General features: G+C 42.0%; 1 protein-coding gene across 1 annotated transcript in view; it reads left to right on the forward strand.

Annotated features, from left to right (window-relative positions):
• Window positions 1-18,832, forward strand: part of slc30a2 (solute carrier family 30 member 2) — a 131,113-nt gene that overhangs the window by 17,561 nt on the left and 94,720 nt on the right. The window contains exons 2-3 of the mRNA XM_072557727.1: window positions 7,695-7,903; window positions 11,063-11,209. Of these exons, the coding sequence (XP_072413828.1) occupies window positions 7,695-7,903; window positions 11,063-11,209 (356 nt within the window). The remainder of the gene's footprint in view (window positions 1-7,694; window positions 7,904-11,062; window positions 11,210-18,832) is intronic.

Consider the following 18,832-nt stretch of genomic DNA (forward strand, 5'->3'; position numbering starts at 1 on the left):
CATCTCTGGAACTATTCGGAGGGCCTATAGAAAATTCCCAACAGGGTGAGCTCTCCGTTCCTGTTTCTGACCTGTGCTCATATCTCAGCAGATAGAACATAGAACAGTATAGCATAGAACAGGCCCTTCAGTCCACGATGTTGTGCAGACCATTGATCCTCATGTAAGGTAAACCTAATGTACAAACCCTCAAATGCATGTCCAGCAAGCTCTTAAATATCCCCAATGACCTTGCTTCCACAACTGCTGCTGGCAACACATTCCATGCTCTCACAACTCTCTGCATAAAGAACCCGCATCTGACATCCCCTCTATACTTTCCGCCAAACAGCTTAAAACTATGACCCCTCATGTTAACAATTTCTGCCCTGGGAAAAAAAGTCTCTATCTATGCCTCTCATTATCTTATACACCTCAATTAGGTCCCCTCTCTTCCTTCTTTTTTCCACTGGAAAAAGTCCGAGCTCAGTCAACCTCTCTTTGTAAGATAAGCCCTCCATTCCAGGCAGCATCCTGGTAAACCTCCCCTGAACCCTCTCCAAAGCATCCACATCTTTCCTATAATAGTGCGACCAGAACTGGACACAGTATTCCAAGCGTGGTCTAACCAAAGTTTTATAGAGCTGCAACAAGGTCTCACGGCTCTTAAACTTAATCCCCCTGTTAATGAAAGCCAAAACACCATATGTTTCTTAACAACCCTGTCTACTTGAGTGGCAATTTTAAGGGATCTATGTACCTGCACACCAAGGTCCCGCTGTTCCTCCACACTGCCAAGAATCCTGTCTTTAATCCTGTACTCAACTTTCAAGTTCGACCTTCCAAAATGCATCACTTCGCATTTATCCAGATTGAACTCCATCTGCCATCTCTCAGCCCATCTCTGCATCCTGTCAATGTCACACTGCAGCCAACAACAGTCCTCTATACTGTCAATGACACCTCTAACCTTTGTGTCGTCTGCAAACTTGCTAACCCATCCTTCAATCTCCTCTTCCAAGTCATTAATAAAAATTACAAAGAATAGAGGCCCAAGAACACAGCCCTGTAGAACACCACTCACCACTGACCTCCAGGCAGAATACTTTCCTTCCACTACCACTCGCTGTCTTCTGTCAACCAGCCAATTCTGTATCCAGACAGTTAAATTTCCCTGTATCCCATTCCTCCTGACTTTCTGAATGAGCCTACCATGGGGAACCTTATCAAATGCCTTGCTGAAGTCCATAAACACCACATCCACCGCTCAACCCTCATCAACTTGTCTAGTAACATCCTCAAAGAACTCAATAAGATTTGTGAGGCATGACCTGCCCCTCACAAAGCTGTGCTGACTGCATTTAATCAAGCCATGCTCTTCCAGATGGTCATAAATCCTATCCCTCAGAATCCTTTCTAAGACCTTGCAGATAACAGACATGAGACTGACTGGTCTGTAATTGCCGGGGATTTCTCTATTTCCTTTCTTGAAGAGAGGAATTACATTTGCCTCTCTCCAGTCCTCAGGTACAACTCCAGTGGAGAGCAAGCGGTGAAGCAATCACATTTCTCGCTTCCCAAAGCAGCCGAGGACAAATCTGGTCTGGCCCTGGCGACTTGACAATCTTAATGTTTGCCAAAATTTTCAGCACATTAGCTTCCATCAATCTCTATCCATGTTTACCTGCTCCTCAATGGTTTCATTCACTACAAGGTCCATTTCTTTAGTAAAGACAGAAGCAAAAAACTCACTTAGGGCTTCCCCTATCTCCTCAGACTCTATACACAATTTCCCTATGCTATCCCTGATCGACCCTACTCTTTCTTTGATCATTCTCTTATTCCTCACATACGTGTAAAATGCCTTTGGATTCTCCCTAATACTTCCTGCTAAGCCTTTCTTGTGCCCCCTCTTGGCTCTCCACAGACCATTTTTGAGCTCCTTCCTCGCCTGCCTGTAATCCTCTAGAGGTGAGCAAGACGCTTGCTTCCTCCACCTTACGTAAGCTGCCTTCTTTCTTTCGACGAGAAGCTCCTCCGCTCTCGTCATCCAAGGTTCCTTTATCTTACCCCTTTATTGCCTGTCTCAGAGGAACACATTTATGTGTCACTCGCAACAGCTGTTCCTTAAACAGTCTCCATATGTCTATAGTGCCCTTTCCATGGAACAATTGCTCCCAGTCCATGCTTCCCAACTCACGTCTGATAGCATCATAGTTTGCTTTTCCCCAGTTAAATATCCTTCCATTGTACCTGCTTCTCTCCTTCTCCATAGCTATGTAGAATGTGAGGCAGTTGTGGTCACTATCACCAAAATGCTCTCCCACCACAAGATCTGACACCTGCCCCGGCTCATTGCCAAGCACCAAATCCAAAATGGCCTCTTCCCTCGTCGGCCTGTTAACGTACTGAGTTAGGAAACACTTCCGAACACACCTTACAAAAACAGCTCCTTCCAAACCATCTGCTCAAAGGAGGTTCCAATCAATATTGGGAAAGTTAAAGTCACCTATTACAACAACCCTACTACGTCCACACTTTTCCAAACTCTGCCGACCTATGCTTTCTTCCATCACCCTGCTGCTATTGGGGGGCCTGTAGTAAACCCCTAATGAGGTGACTGCTCACTTATTGTTCCTAATTTCCACCCATACTGACTCGGTAGGCAGACCCTCCTCGACAATGGTAACTTCTGTAGCTGTGATTAGCAGTGCTACCAACCCTCCTCTTTTTTCCCCCCCTCCCTATTCTTTTTAAATGTTCTAAACTCTGTAACATCCAGCAACCATTCCTGCCCCTGAGAAGCCCACGTCTCTGCTATGGCCACAACATCATAGCACCAGGTACTGATCCATGCTCTAAGCTCTTCACTTTTATTCCTGATACTCCTTGCATTTAAGCAAACACACTTTAACCAATCCCTTGGTTATTTCCCAGGAAATTCCTTCCCACTGGCTGCGCGACCTCTTGATACTGCTCATCTCCATCAACTCTCACTATCGGTATATAGCTCAGGTTCCCACCCCCCTGCCTTACTAGTTTAAACCCTCCTCAACCACTCGAGCAAACCTTCCACCCAAAGTCCTCAAAGTCCTTTCCGCTAATGTCCTTGACTAACAATGGTACACCTCCCCATCTTTTACCATCATCTCTGTTCTCACTAAAACATCTAAATCTTGGAACCTGCAACACACCATTCCTGTTCCTGTTCTATCCATGTCTCCAAAATGGCCACAAACATCGAAGTCCCAGATACCAACCCATGGTATACTATTGGATGGAGGGGGGAGGGTACTTACCAGGGGTAAGCCATGGGGTACAGGTCTCTGGCACAGAGTCTGTGCCAAAACCCAAAAGTTTTTCCACTTTATTCCAGATGCTGCTGGCGTTGAAGTAGATATATTTCAAACCACCTTCCTGCTTGTCAGTGAACTCTTGCGACCTTGAAACCGTATTTATAACCACACTATCTCAACATCCTGGACACTGGAGCTACAATTTAGGTTCCCACCCCCAGTAAAATTAGTTTCAACCCTCCTAAAGAGCGTTAGTAAATTTTGCCCCCAGGATATTGGTACCTCTCTGGTTCAGGTGTGGACCATTCTGTTTGTAGAAGTCCCACCTACCCCTGAATGAGCACTTATTATCCAGGTATCTGAAACACACCCTCCTGCACCATCCCTGTAGCCACGTGTTCAACTCCGTTTCCTTCATATTCATCGCCTCGCTAGCATTTGGCATGGGCAACAAACCGGAGATAACAACCCAGTTTGTTTAGCTCCATCCTGGTTCCCTGAATCTCTGCCTAATCCCCATCCTTTCTCCGACCTATGTTTTTTATGCCCATGTGGACCATGACTTGGGGCTGCTCGCTGTCCCCCTCTAGGATCCCCAAAACACAATCAGACATCATGAACCCTGGCATCTGGAAGGCAACACATCAACCTTTCGTTCCCGCAGAACCTCCTATCTGTCTCCCTAACTGTGGAGTCTCCAATGACTAATGCTCTGCTCCTTTTCCCCCTTCCCTTCTGGGCAATGGGGACAGACTCTGTGACAGAGACCTGTACCCCATGGCTTACCCCTGGTAAGTACCCCCCCCCCTCCCCCCGTGCCCAATAGTATCCAAAATGGTATACTTGTTATTTAGGGGAGCGGTCACAGGGTTCCATGCAGTGCCTGGCTGTTTCCTTTCCATCCTCTGACTGTATCCCATCTGTCTTTATCTTGAACTTGAGCTGTGACTGCCTCCCTATAACTTGTCTCAATAACCCCCTCCACCTCCTGGGTGATATGAAGTTCATTTAGCTCCAGCTCCAGTTCCCTAATGTAGATTTCGAGGAGCTGGAGTTGCGTGCACTTCCTGCAGAGGAAGTCAGCTGGGACACTAGTGGTGACCCTTACCTCCCACATTCTGCAGGAGGAACATTCAACTGCTTTAATTTCCATTCCTATTACTCTAAATTCCTAAAGAGACAACTGAAAATCTTAAAAAAAGAGAAACTAGTCACCTTACCAATCCGGTGCACAGAACCTTTTCTTTGATTAGAGGAGGAGGATAGGTGGGAGACACTACCTAAGTAGTGTTTCAGGTGATGCAACCACCCAAATATATTACTTCAGTTACTCAGCAGTCCCGTGTCCGCTCCTGCTCAGCGTGTCTACTCAGAGGTAAGTTTTTAAATCGGTGATTTACCTTCCTGTTAGCCCCCTGGTCAATGCTCCTGCGCTTCCTGCTGCTGAAACAAAAAAAAACTGTCTGAATGTGTAACAGGAATTTACTCTCAGGGGTTTAAAACATCTGCTTCGTCTGTACAAATTTAGTCGACAGCAACTTTATAGTTTGGTTACTTTTCTCTGAGTAAGCATCCAGGCTTAACCTAATGAAGCACAGTGAGCAGCTGTAGTGATCAGACACTCATAATTAAACATTAAACAACTAAACATTTCCACATTTTTCTAAATTAAACAATTCAAATGACAACTATATGTATATTATATAATTTCTTGGAGTTCAGCTTGCTAGATTTCTCTGTACAGAAATAGCCTTTGATTCATGAATGTCTGGGAAGACTACGATTAAATCTATGAATTTAAGTCTGTAGTTCTTTGTGATGAATTTGAACTGAAAATTGTACTGGTAAAGATGATCTGACCTTTATGGGTGTCCATATCCTTACAAGTCTTTCTAACAATGCCATTAGCAATTTGTGAGCACTGTAGTTGTGCTGTAAGAATGCTGCTGATAATCATTGATCATGTTATACTTTGTCCCTTTTGTGGACTATGCATTGTTAAATAGTTTGCCCAACTTCTCAGCCTCTGGGAAAACTGAAGAAATGATTTTCTGGAATGTGTTATGTGCTAAACTTATTCCATATAGCATTTTGTGTTACCAAAACAATTTTTCACAAGCAAGAAAAGCTGTAACATATTGACTTTACTCTGCTAGTGGTCTCTAAAGATAATGCTGACACATGTTGAGCCTTTTGAAGAAATCATGAAATCATAATTCTTGGATTGTTGAAAATCAATACATTTTTTGAAGAATGTTAGCTTTGTGGATCAATTTAAGGTTCACACTCATTCTAAGATCGCTATTTTTGGATCGTGCAATGTTTTTCCCAAGGTTCAATTATCATTATCAGGAGGAGAGGTTTTCTAATTCCTGGAATTTAGCATTTTTTTTCAAGACTTGGTTCATGGGTAGTGGCAAATTTACAGAAGCCAATTGCTCAAATGCTGCCACACATTGTCTTATGGATTCATACCTTGTATGGTCAATCGTCACACTTTGCTTTGTATTTTTTGAGAGCACTTCCTGCTGTTATCAAATTTAAAGAATTTTTCTCTGAATTGCTCAAATTCTCACTGTCTTCTGCTGCAAGAAAATATACAATTATTGCCGTTTGCTATAGCTGGATTTTCCATCATTAAAGCTAGCAATTAGGTGTTGAACCCTGAAAACCATTGATCTCAGTAGATCTCTTGGTGAAGAAATTGGTAAAGCCAGTAATTTAAATTTATCACTGTCACCCGATTCATTTTGTGTTTTACATTTGCAATATCTCTAGAGATGACACACCAGCTTATATGTATGTAACATGAATTTATTCATAGTGCCTTAAAATATCTGCTCTAGGTTTGCAGGTCTACCTTCCAGGAACTTTACTTTTCTATGAGTCTTAAGCATTGTAAGCATCAACAGTTAACATACATATATAATCAAACAACTAGACAATTGATTCTAAAGAGAATGCAATTAGTATTGAAAAGTTTCCACTTTTGGAAACAAAAAAAAATTGGCATGCTGTCCAACACTTCTGAAGATCTCTGATAACCCAAACTTAGCAGCCATTATATCCTTTTGCCAGTTCCATTACTTTTGAGATCTGATCCTGGTAATGCAGCTGTTTGACATTAGTATCTGGTTTGCCAGAGATAATCCCACATTAGGTGTTGACAGTTCCCTGTACTTAGTAAAATGAGACCTAAGGATCACTCTTGGTTAATTTTCAGATTTGGTTCAGAGATTGCTCCCTATTCATTCTGGCCAAGTGGTGTTAACTATTTCCAGGCATCCAAAGTTTGACAGCAGCTAGTAAGGCGAAAGATTACTAAGCACTCAAACACACATGATCATTGTGAGGCCACTGAGTTCTATATTACAACTTACCCTCATCCCAATACTTCTGACTTCTGTTAATTCTCAGTGTTTCCCTGGGTAGACAGAGTTTCTTCTTAAAATAAATCATGAATCTCAACTTTCTTCTGCTGGCTACCATGCTAAGAAGCAGTAAAAGAAGCAGAATAAGTTCTTAACTGACCTTCCTGCATGTACTGAATTCACCTCCCAACTAATTGCAAATCCTCTTTGAAATACCTGAATATATTTATTGTTCTATGTAAATGAGTCAAGGGGTAAATGAGTAAATGCCACCCCCTTCAGCTTACTATTATCCATTGTTGTAATAATTTCAAAAGATATTTTAAACATTTAGTGGGAATCTGGGTAGGTTTTTGCATCTTTTCAATCGTCCCCATTTCACTTGCAAGCTTGACACATGCTCTGACTGCAGGAAGAAACACAGCCAGTCAGAATTCTGTCTCAAACCCCTGCCTGTGCCTACCTTTTAAATCATTAAATAGTGATCAGTAACATGAGTCTAGGTAGATTTTCCACATTCATATCCTGCAACCATTTGTTCATAGCGTGCATAGCTCATGAACCTGGCTGCACATCCTTCCATCAAGAGTTGTCTTACTTTTCAGTTCAACACTCAATTATAAATATTGCACATATGTGGTTCTCTATATACATTTGCAACAATGCTTTGTGGTTTCAATATGAGTTGTATGGTATTAACTAGTTTTTATGGAACTAATATGCTAAACTTTTTGAGTTTGTTGAACAGACCTGTGAAATGAACTTCTTAAGGAAGTGGTGGACATGGATACAATTAAAGCATTCAAAATACATTTGGAGGGATATATGAATAGGACATGTTTGAAGGCATATGGGCCAGAAGCAGGCTGGTGCCACTAATTTAGTTTGGGATTATGTTCATCATGGACAGGTTGGACCAAAAGGTCTGTTTCTATGTTGTACGACTCTATGTAAGGTAACAAACAACATTACATCAAATATAAGAAATTTATGTTTTATGTTGGATATAATTATCTTGGTTAATTATTTTACTTTCCTTGCATTGCAGCCCTTTTTCCAGTTCAAAAGAAACATACCCAAATTACCCATTTGACAATGGAAGCAGTGCCAACTCCATTGAATTGGAGAGATATACAAGTCAACATTGCCACAGCAGATCTACATCAGATTTTGAAAACAGTGCAAAGCTGCTGGCAAGAAGGAAGCTCTATATTGCTGCTGTTATTTGCCTGATATTTATGGTTGGAGAAGTTGTAGGTGAGTTTGAAGTATATGTTGTAAACTTGGACTTTTGCTTTTTTTCCAATTCCCTCCACTGTCTTTCAAGTATATCCTTAACCATTCATAGGCACCATCACTATTTTTAAAAAGGACAACAGGAATTTATAGATAAGTTTACCTGTTAACAGTAGTAGGGAAAAATCTAGAGTCCATGATGAAAGATTTAATAGCAAAGCACTTAGAAAATAGTGACAACATCTGACAGGTGGATTTAGTATAGATTTATGAAAAGGAAGATATGTTTGACAAATGTATTCAAATTTTTTAAGGATGTAACTTGCAGAGTTGATAGACAGCCAATAAATGTGGTTTACATAGTCTTTCAGAAGGCTTTCAGCAAGGTCCCACATAAAAGAAAAGCATGTAAGATTAAAGTGCATGGGATTTGTGGTAATGTACTGGCATGGATAGACAGCAGGCTAGCAGTCAGGAAACAAACAATAGAAATAAACATGCCTTCTTTGGAATAATAGGCAGTGACTAGTGGGATACTGCACGGATCAGTTCTTGCACCCCAGTGATTCACAAGATAGTGACTTTGGGGGAACTAAGTGTAATATCTCCAAATTTGCAGACAATACAATGCTGGGTGGAAACTAAACTGTGAGGAGGGTGCAGGGATACTTCAGTGTGTTTTGGGCAAGTTGGTTGTTTGGTCAAATGTATGGCAGATGAAGTATAATGTGGATAAATGTGAGGTAGCAAAAATGGGAAGGTAAATTATTATCTGAGTGGCAATAGATTGGGAAATGGAGAGGTGCAACAAGATCTGGGTGTCTTTGTACACCAGTTACTGAAGTAAGAATGCAGATGCAGCAGATAGTGAAGAAAACAAATGCTATGTTGATCTTCCTAGTGAGATGATTCAGTTATGGAGCAAGAATGTTTTGCTGCCTTTTGTGAGACCACACCTGGAGTATTTTGCGTAGTTTTCGTCACATTACCAGAGGAAGGATGTTCTGGCTGTGGAGGGAGTGCACTAAAAGTTTACCAGACTGATTCTTGGGATGGCAGGACTGGATCTTGCTGGTATGAGACTGGAGAGACTCAGTCAGTTATATCCATTGGAAGCAAAAACAGAAAATGTTGGAAACCTTCCTCAGACCTCAGGAAGGGTCACTGTGCCTGAAACATTAACTCTGATTTCTCTCCACAAAAGCTCTCCACCTGCTGAACTTTCTTCGCAATTTCTGGTTTCATTTCTGATTTCCAGCATCCGCAGTTCATTCTTTTTTTTTATTTACTATATAAATGAGAATTTAGTAGAATGAGGGGATCCCTTAAAAACTTATAAAGTTATAATCAGCAAGAGAGTGTAAATGCAGGACAGATATTCCTGATGATGTGAACCAGGAGTCATAGGCTAAAGACGCAGGGAAGGCCATTTAGGCTCAGGAGAAATTTCTTTAACCATAGAGTGGTGAACCTCTGGAAGTCTCTGTTCCAGAAAGTGGGAGGGTGGCACGGTGGCTCAGTGGTTATCACTGCTGCCTCACCGTGCCAGGGACCCGGGTTTGATTCCAGCCTCGGGCGCTGTGTGCAGTTTGCACATGTCTGTGTGGGTTTCTTCCAGGTGCTCTGGTTTCCTCCCACATTCCAAAAGATGTGCAGGTCAGGTGAATTGACCATGCTAAATTGCCCATAGTGTTAGGTGCATTAGTCAAGGGTAAATGTGGGGAAAATCAGTCTGGGTGGGTTACTCTTCGGAGGGTCGGTGTGTACTTGTTGGGCTGAAGGGCCTGTTTCCACATTGTAGAGAATCTAATCTAATTATTATTGCTCTTGTGTTACGTATTGATGCACTGTCAGAAAGAGTTCATTTACTGACCTTCTTGGTTTTCAATATATTATGAATGAAATTAATTTAAATGGGCACTATCAGGTGTTGGAGAAAATGAGGACAGCGAATGCTGGAGATCAGAGTCGAAAAGTGTGGTGCTGGAAAAACACAGCAGGTCAGGCAGCATTCGAGGAGCAGGAAAGTCGACGTTTTGGGCATAAGCCCTTCATCAGCCCTTCACAAGAGTGTGACAGAATACTGCCCAATTACCTGGATCAGTGCAGTTCTACTAATACTCAAGAAGTCCAGGACAAAGCAACCCACTTAATTGGCACCACATTCACAAACATCCACTCCCTCCACCACTGTCAATCAAGTAGCAGCAGTGTGTAATATTGACAGCAGAACATAATATTTAAAGGTTATTAAAATATTCAATCAGTTTCACTTTGTGCTTGAAAGAACAATATTTCCCTTAAATAAAAATATATTCCTTTAACCAGCTGATGAAGGACCTATTACCAAGTTGAATTCTGATAAATGAACTAATTCTGCCATAAATTAATAAGTTCATTTTATTAGAACATACTAGATTAAAATATTCTTTTCATGCTTTTTTACATTAACAAATGAATGTTGCATGGTCTTTCCTAAACTCCAGGATGTGTTATAAAATCTTTGCAGACAGCAAGCTGAAAAAAAAATCCTCTGTGAAATTAACAGCTTCACAGGGTGGCACGGTGGCTCAGTGGTTAGCACTGTTGCCTCACAGCACCAGGGTCCCGGGTTCAATTCCAACCTCGGGTGACTGTCTGTGTGGAGTTTGCACATTCTCCCTGTGTCTGCATGGGTTTCCTCCGGGTGCTCCGGTTTCCTCCCACAGTCCAAAGATGTGCGGGTTAGGTGAATTGGCCATGCTTAAATTGTCAATTAGGTGCATTAGTCAGAGGGGAAATGGGATTTGGGTGGGTTACTCTTTGAAGTTTCGGTGTGCGCCTGTTGGGCTGAAGGGCCTGTTTCCACACTGTCGAGAATCTAATCTAATCAAAGCTGTTGCTGAAAGTCTGGAGGTTCATTGATTGTCGAGGGTATGTTTTGCATCTTGATGTTGTTTTCCTGAATTAATTTTAGTTGTGCTTTGATTTTAGCACCTTTGGTACTTTGAATTGATCTTATTACAGGTGTAATGTGTAAAATATATTGTGATGCAATCACAAAGAACATGGTCCATTATAATGGTTCTGTCATTTAGACACAATACATCGGATCTATACCCTGCTGTTAAGGGATGCTTCTGTTTCCCTTCCTATATGGCAACAAATGGAGAGTTTGTTTTGTTTATTTTTGTTTTTCAGGTGGCTACTTTGCCCACAGTTTGGCCATTATGACAGATGCAGCACATTTGCTGACTGATTTTGGCAGTATGCTAGTTAGTCTCTTTTCCCTTTGGATTTCCACCCGCCCTGCCACAAAAACAATGAACTTTGGTTGGCATAGGTCAGGTAGGAAAATTGTTTTTCACTGTGCTTTGAAATGGGTGGCTATTTGCAAATCCTTTGAAAAATAAATGTGTTACAAGAGCATAGATTGGGTTTGATGAGTTTTTAAAAAACTTCTACAATTTTTATAATTTGTTGAACAAAATAGTATTTCAAATACAATGAGTTGCTTCTCTCTATATTTCCCCGAATTTTCTTTTGTAGATACTTTGTGCTGAAAGTCTTTATTGAAACATTTTGTCCTACTGAGAAATATTTCCATCTAATATTGATGTCTATATTTTAGCCAAATACCTTATTTCTTTAAAAGAGGTGATCTTGGATTAAAGACTTGAAAACTTAACACATCTCTGCTGTTTTCAGAAATGCTTTTTTTGCCATAATGTGATTATATTTTCAATATTGTTATCATATTTGTACTCTGACAATTATGGGGCCTTTAGATTATTATTAAAAATACTGCACAAATAAAAACACAGATTTTATCAATAAGTCTGAAGAAGCAAAGTGAATTATTGAATACAGAATGATATTTTTGTATCAGAGTTTTTATAGGTAGGCATATGGATTCTCCTTAAAATTTGTATTGAATAAGTTATAGGACTGAATTTACTGTGGTAATGATTGCAAAACTGTCAGCTTTGCCCTCTTTACTCATGAAACTGACAGCAACTTCAAGAGTTTACACATTTGCAGAATAATGCTCAAATCCAGAATTGCTGTCAGTGAACCTACAGATCTCCGGAAAGTGTCCTGTACAAAGCCTGCTATCCCCTTGGTAGTCATGAAGTGGTATGAACGTCTACTCTAACCTTTGCTAGTTTCAGTGGAAAATATTACAACTTGTTGCATAAAGTTTTTAAGAAGGTACGAACTTCATCAATTATCTAATCAATTACTGCTAAATAGCCTGAGTGGACTAAAAAGTTGATTTCATATTTGTGAAATGCCTATTTCTCTGCAGTGATTAAAAAGTTAAATTTTTGAAGTTTATTTATATTTTAACTTCTGCTTCGCTACAGCCACATTTTAATTGCACTCTCTAACACTTCAGATTAGAAATATCTACATGATTACTTCAATTTGACTGGTTTCCAACTAACATCATGACTGCTGCACACCAAGGCATCCCTTGATTTCGTGCCAGATTTAAATTGACAGTAGAAAAAGAAAAATTCCCTCCATGAAGCTCACTGGATCTTTGTGGGCAGTTTTCGTCATGGTCAGTGATGAGCATCCTTGCTTTAGCACTAGTCTGAAAATATAAAATTTTGATTGACATCTGTGAATGATCTGCAAGGCTCTCAAGGCCCTGGTTTGTTGCATGTTTGTCTGTGTAAAAGAAAAGCAAATTGTGGAGACATTAGTGAGTTGTTGCAGGTAATTTTAATCTGAAAAAGCAATGAGTTGGCATTGAATACCTCTTACCTGTCCCAGCAGCTTTAGCCTGTTTGAGAGTCTTACCGGCCTGACTGTAACCACTGTCAATCAATCAAACTGATATATGGCTGGGGATCTGGTAGAAAATAAAACGTTCCTAATGTGGGGCTAAAACTCCACTACATGTAGGCAAACTCAGAATGATCAATCTCACCCTGAACACCTGTCTACCCATGTCAATATGAAGGTCTTTGTTTCTATGTGATGAAGAAGCAAACAGAGATTCCAATAGCGTATACCGTTCGTAGATCTGAAATTCCAATCAGCTCATTTTTTCTGAATCCATTTCAATTTATTTCATTTCACCCCCAAAATAATCAAGGTGCAAATATAAGTAGAAATGTAGCGAGTAGAGTACACTATACCAGGGAATAGACTTTGTAGACTGAGACATAGAGCAGAAACGTATAGGGGTCTGCGTGACCTAGAGGCTATGTTGCAGAATTAGTTGAGAAGTCATAGAGATGTACAGCATGGAAACAGATCCTTCGGTCCAACCCGTCCATGCCAACCAGATATCCCAACCAATATCGTCCCACCTGCCAGCACCTGGCTCATATCCCTCCCAACCCTTCCTATTCATATACCCATCCAAGTACCTCTTAAATGTTGTAATTGTACTAGCCTCCACCACTTCTTCTGGCAGCTCATTCCATACACGTACCACCCTCTGTGTGAAAATGTTGTACCTTGGGTCTCTTTTATATCTTTCCCCTCTCACCCTAAACCTATGCCCTCTAGTTCTGGCCTCCTCGACCCCAGGGAAAAGACTTTGTTTATTTGTCTTATCCATGCCCCTTGTAATTTTGTAAACCTCTATAAGGTCACCCCTCAGCCTCCGACACTCCAGGGAAAACAGCCCCAGCCTGTTCAGCCTCTCCTTGTAGCTCAGATCCTCCAACCCTGGCAATATCCTTGTAAATCTTTTCTGAACCCTTTCAAGTTTCACAACATCTTTCTGATAGGAAGGAGACCTGAATTGCACGCAATATTCCAACAGTGGCCTAACCAATGTCCTATGCAGCTGCAACATGACCTGTACTCAATATTCTGACCAATAAAGGAAAGCATACCAAACGCCTACTTCACTGTCCTATCTACCTGCGACCCCACTTTCAAGGAGCTATGATCCTGCACTCCAAGGTCTCTTTGTTTAGCAACACTCCCTAGGACCTTACCATTAAGTGTATAAGTCCTGCTAAGATTTGCTTTCCCAAAATGCAGCACCTCGCATTTATCTGAATTAAACTCCATCTGCCACTTCTCAGCCCATTGGCCAATCTGGTCCAGATCCTGTTGTAATCTGAGGTAACCCTCTTCGCTGTCCACTACACCTCCAATTTTGGTGTCATCTGCAAACTTACTAACTGTATCTCTTATGCTCGCATCCAAATCATTTACGTAAATGACAAAATGTAGAGAGCCCAACAATAGACAATAGACAATAGGTGCAGGAGTAGGCCATTCTGCCCTTTGAGCCTGCACCACCATTCAATATGATCATAGCTGATCATCCTTAATCAGTATCCTGTTCCTGCCTTATCTCCATAACCCTTGATTCCACTGTCCTTGAGAACTCTCTCTTAAATGAATCCAGAGACTGGGCCTCCACTGCCCTCTGGGGCAGAGCATTCCCCACAGCCACCACTCTCTGGGTGAAAAAGTTTCTCCTCATCTCTGTCCTAAATGGTCTACCCCATATTTTTAAGCTGTGTCCTCTGGTTCAGCACTCACCCATCAGCGGAAACATGTTTCCTGCCTCCAGAGTGTCCAATCCTTTAATAATCTTACATGTCTCAATCAGATCCCCTCTTAGCCTTCTAAACTCAAGGGTATACAAGCCCAGTCGCTCCAGTCTTTCAGCGTAAGGTAGTCCCGCCATTCCAGGAATTGACCTCGTGAACCAACGCTGCACTCCCTCAATAGCCAGAATGCCTTTCCTCAAATTTGGAGACCAAAACTGCACACAATACTCCAGGTGTGGCCTCCTCTATATTGGGGAGACAGGCTGCCTACTTGTGGAATGTTTCAGAGAACATCTCTGGGACACCCGGACCAACCAACCCAACCACCCCATGGCTCAACACTTCAACTCCCCCTCCCACACCACCAAGAACATGCAGGTCCTTGGACTCCTCCATCGTCAGACCATAACAACACAACGGCTGGAGGAAGAGCGCCTCATCTTCCACCTAGGAACCCTCCAACCACAAGGGATGAACTCAGATTTCTCCAGTTTCCTCTCCCCCCACCTTGTCTCAGTCCCAACCCTTGAACTCAGCACCACCTTCCTAGCCTGCAATCTTCTTCCTGACCTCTCCGCCTCCACCCCCACTCCGACCTATCACCCTCACCTTATCACCCTCACTTTAACCTCCTTCCACTTGTGGGAGGGGCATTTCCAACACCCCTCCCACAAGTCCCTCCTCCCTAATTTTTATCTTAGCCTGCTTGGCACACTTTCCTCATTCCTGAAGAAGAGCTCATGCCTGAAACATCGATTCTCCTGCTCCTTGGATGCTGCCTGACCTGCTGTGCTTTTCCAGCAACACATTATCAGCTCTGATCTCCAGCATCTGCAGTCCTCACTTTCTCCTTTCAGGTGTGGTCTCACCAGGGCCCTGTACAGCTGCAGAAGAACCTCTTTGCTTCTATACTCAATCCCTCTTGTTATGAAGGCCAGCATGCTATTAGCCTTTTTCACGACCTGCTGTACCTGCATGCTTGCCTTCATTGACTGGTGTACAAAACACCCAGATCTCTTTGTACTGCCCCTTTACCTAAATTGATTCCATTTAGGTAGTAATCTGCCTTCCTGTTCTTGCCACCAAAGTGGATAACCATAATTTATCCACATTAAACTGCATCTGCCATGCATCTGACCACTCACCTAACCAGTCCAGGCCACCCTAATATCCTCCTCACATTTCACCCTGCCACCCAGCTTTGTATCATCAGCAAATTTGCTAATGATATTACTGATACCATCTTCTATATCATTAATATATATTGTAGAAAGCTGCGGTCCCAGCACTGATCCCTGCGGTACCCCACTGGTCACTGCCTGCCATTCCGAAATGGAGCCATTTATCATTACTCTTTGTTTCCTGTCAGCCAATCAACTTTCAATCCAAGTTAGTACTTTTCCCCCAATACCATGCCTTGTGGCACTCTACTGGTCACAGGCCTCCAGTCTGAAAAACAACCCTCTGTCTTCTACCTCTGAGCCAGTTCTGTATCCAAATGGCTAGTTTTCCCTGTATTCCATGAGATCTAACCTTGCTAATCAGTCTCCCATGGGGAACCTTGTTGAATACTTTACTGAAGTCCATATAGATCACATCCACTGCTCTGCCCTCATCAATCTTCTTTGTTACTTCTTCAAAACACTCAATCATGTTTGTGAGACATGATTCCCATGCACTTGTACGCACTTAAGAAATTCCTCTCCATCTAAACCTTTAATACTATGGCAGTCCCAGATGATGTTTGGAAAGTTAAAATCCCCTACCATAACTACCCTATTATTCTTACAGATAGCTGAGATCTCCTTACAAGTTTGTTTCTCAATTTCCCTCTGACTATTAGGGGGTCTATAATATAATCCCAATAAGGTGATCATCCCTTTCTTATTTCTCAGTTCCACCCAAATAACTTCCCTGGATGTATTTCTGGGAATATCCTCCCTCAGCACAGCTGTAATGCTATCCCTTATCAAGAATGCCACTCCCCCTCCTCTCTTGCTTCCCTTTCTATCCTTCCTGTAGCATTTGTATCCTGGAACATTAAGCTGCCAGTCCTGCCCATCCCTGAGCCATGTTTCTGTAATTGCTATGATATCCCAGTCCCATGTTCCTAACCATGCCCTGAGTTCATCTGCCTTCCCTGTTAGGCCCCTTGCATTGAAATAAATGCAGTTTAATTTATTAGTCCTACCTTGTCCCTGCCTGCCCTGACTGTTTGACTCACTTCTGTTCTCAACTGTTCCAGTCTCAGATTGATCTTTTTTCATCACTATCTCCCTTGGTCCCTCCCCCACCTTATTAGTTTCAATCCTCCCAAGCAGTTCTAGCAAATTTCCCTGCCAGTATATTCGTTCCCTTCCAATTTAGGTGCAATCCGTCCTTCTTGTACAGGTCACTTCTACCCCAAAAGAGATTCCTGTGATGCAAAAATGTGAATCCTTCTCCCATACACCAGCTCCTGAGCCATGCATTCATCTGCTCTATCCTTCTATTCCTGCCCTCACTAGCTTGTAGCACTGGGAGTAATCCAGATATTACTATCCTTTTTAAATTTCTGCCTAACTCTCTGTAATCTCCGTTCAGAATCTCAACCTTTTCCCTTCCTATATCATTGGTTCCACCGTGGACAATGACCTCTTGCTGGCCCCTCTCCCCATGAGAACATTCTGCATCCTCTCTGAGCCATCCTTTATCCTGGCACCCGGGAAACAACACACCATTCTGCTTTTTCTCTGCTGGTCTAGAAGATCCATCTCAATGACACAACTATTTGTGCCATTTTTTATAGTTTTTGTAAAAGGCTTGATAAGATTCATGTTAGACTGCAGTAAGATGCCAATGGATGATGATTGTTTGTTGTTAAGGGCCTTGTTCATGGCATAACTAACCTAATTAATATTTAGTCTCCCATCTCGCCAAACTTGCCAAACAAGTTCCATATTGGGAAAACTCAACATGAAAGTCAGATTGTGTATGCAACATTTTCAAGCTTGCTGCTTGCTCCAAATGGCATCTGTTTTCCCAAGACCAAACCACAAACTAGGGCATGATCCATGGACACCAGCCACATACACCCCTCAACCCTAAACATTGGCATCCAGGTGTCTGGAAATTCCTTGCGACCATCCTGTCACCTCTTTGATGCAGTGACATTGCACTCTTGAAGCACAGGACATATCGGCAACTAGCATTGAGAAGACTACGGTAAGGACACTTGATACACAGGCAAAGGCACCCAGATCACCGACTGGACTCGGACTCATCTCAGCCAAAGATAATGAAAGACCTCTCCTCATACTGGACACACATTCAAGCTCCCAAAACTGGAATTGAAGCAACATCCCTGGCTCTGAGGCAGCAGTGCAACCCAGTGGTGCCATCAATTATTCTCTTTTTCAAAGTTCACTCTTCTAATGTTCCCAATGAGGAAGTTTTTTTTATGCACAAAGTTCCTTGTGATTATGTGTTTCTTTGAAAGCATTGTGTAGGAGCCCACCATAAATCATCATCCTGTATGTTGTTCCCAAGGTAAGAAACAAGTGGCACTATGAATCTGGAACATCATAGCAGATGGCTTGTCACTTTGATTCTAGCCCAGCACCAGCACCTACGTCGCATACCCAATTATACCAAAGAACTTAGAACATATTCAAGAACAGTCAGAAATAACTTTCACTTTTACAGTTATAATGGTGGTAAATGCTGCCAGTACTATGACAAATTCTGAGCTGAAATGCAATTGATATATATTTTCATGTATCTACCTGGAAGATGTTCTTTTCATTTAGAAAGGAGTAAGTTGATTAGGGATAGTTAAGATAGTTTTGTGAAGGGCAGGTCATGCCTCGGAAACCTCATTGAGTTCTTTGAGAAGGTGACTAAACTGGTGGATGAGAGTAAAGCGGTTGATGTGGTGTATATGGATTTCAGAAAGGTGTTTGATAAGGTTCCCCATGGTAGGCTATTGCATAAAATACGGAGGCATGGGATTGAGGGTGAATTAGCAGCTTAGATCAGAAATTGGATAGCTGAAAGAAGACAGAGGTTGATGAGAAATGTTCGTCCTGGAGTTCATTTACTAGTGGTGTACCGCAAGAATCTGGTTTGGGACCACTTCTGTATGTCATTTTTATAAATGACCTGGAGAAGTGCACAGAAGGATGGATTAGTAAATTTGCGGATGACACTAAGGTCGGCAGAGTTGTGGATAGTGCCGAAGGATGTTACAGGTTATAGAGGGACACAGATAAGCTGCAGAGCAGGGCTGAGAGGTGGCAAATAGAGTTTAATGTGGAAAAGTGTGAAGTGATTCACTTTGGAAGGAGCAACATGAATGAAGTGTACTGGGCTAATGGTAAGATCTTGGTAGTGTAGATGAGCAGAGAGACCTCATTGTCCATGTGCACAGATCCTTGAAAGTTGTCACCCAGGTTGACGATTG

This window comes from Chiloscyllium punctatum, chromosome 3 (assembly GCF_047496795.1).
Source record: "Chiloscyllium punctatum isolate Juve2018m chromosome 3, sChiPun1.3, whole genome shotgun sequence".
Classification (NCBI taxonomy): domain Eukaryota; kingdom Metazoa; phylum Chordata; class Chondrichthyes; order Orectolobiformes; family Hemiscylliidae; genus Chiloscyllium; species Chiloscyllium punctatum.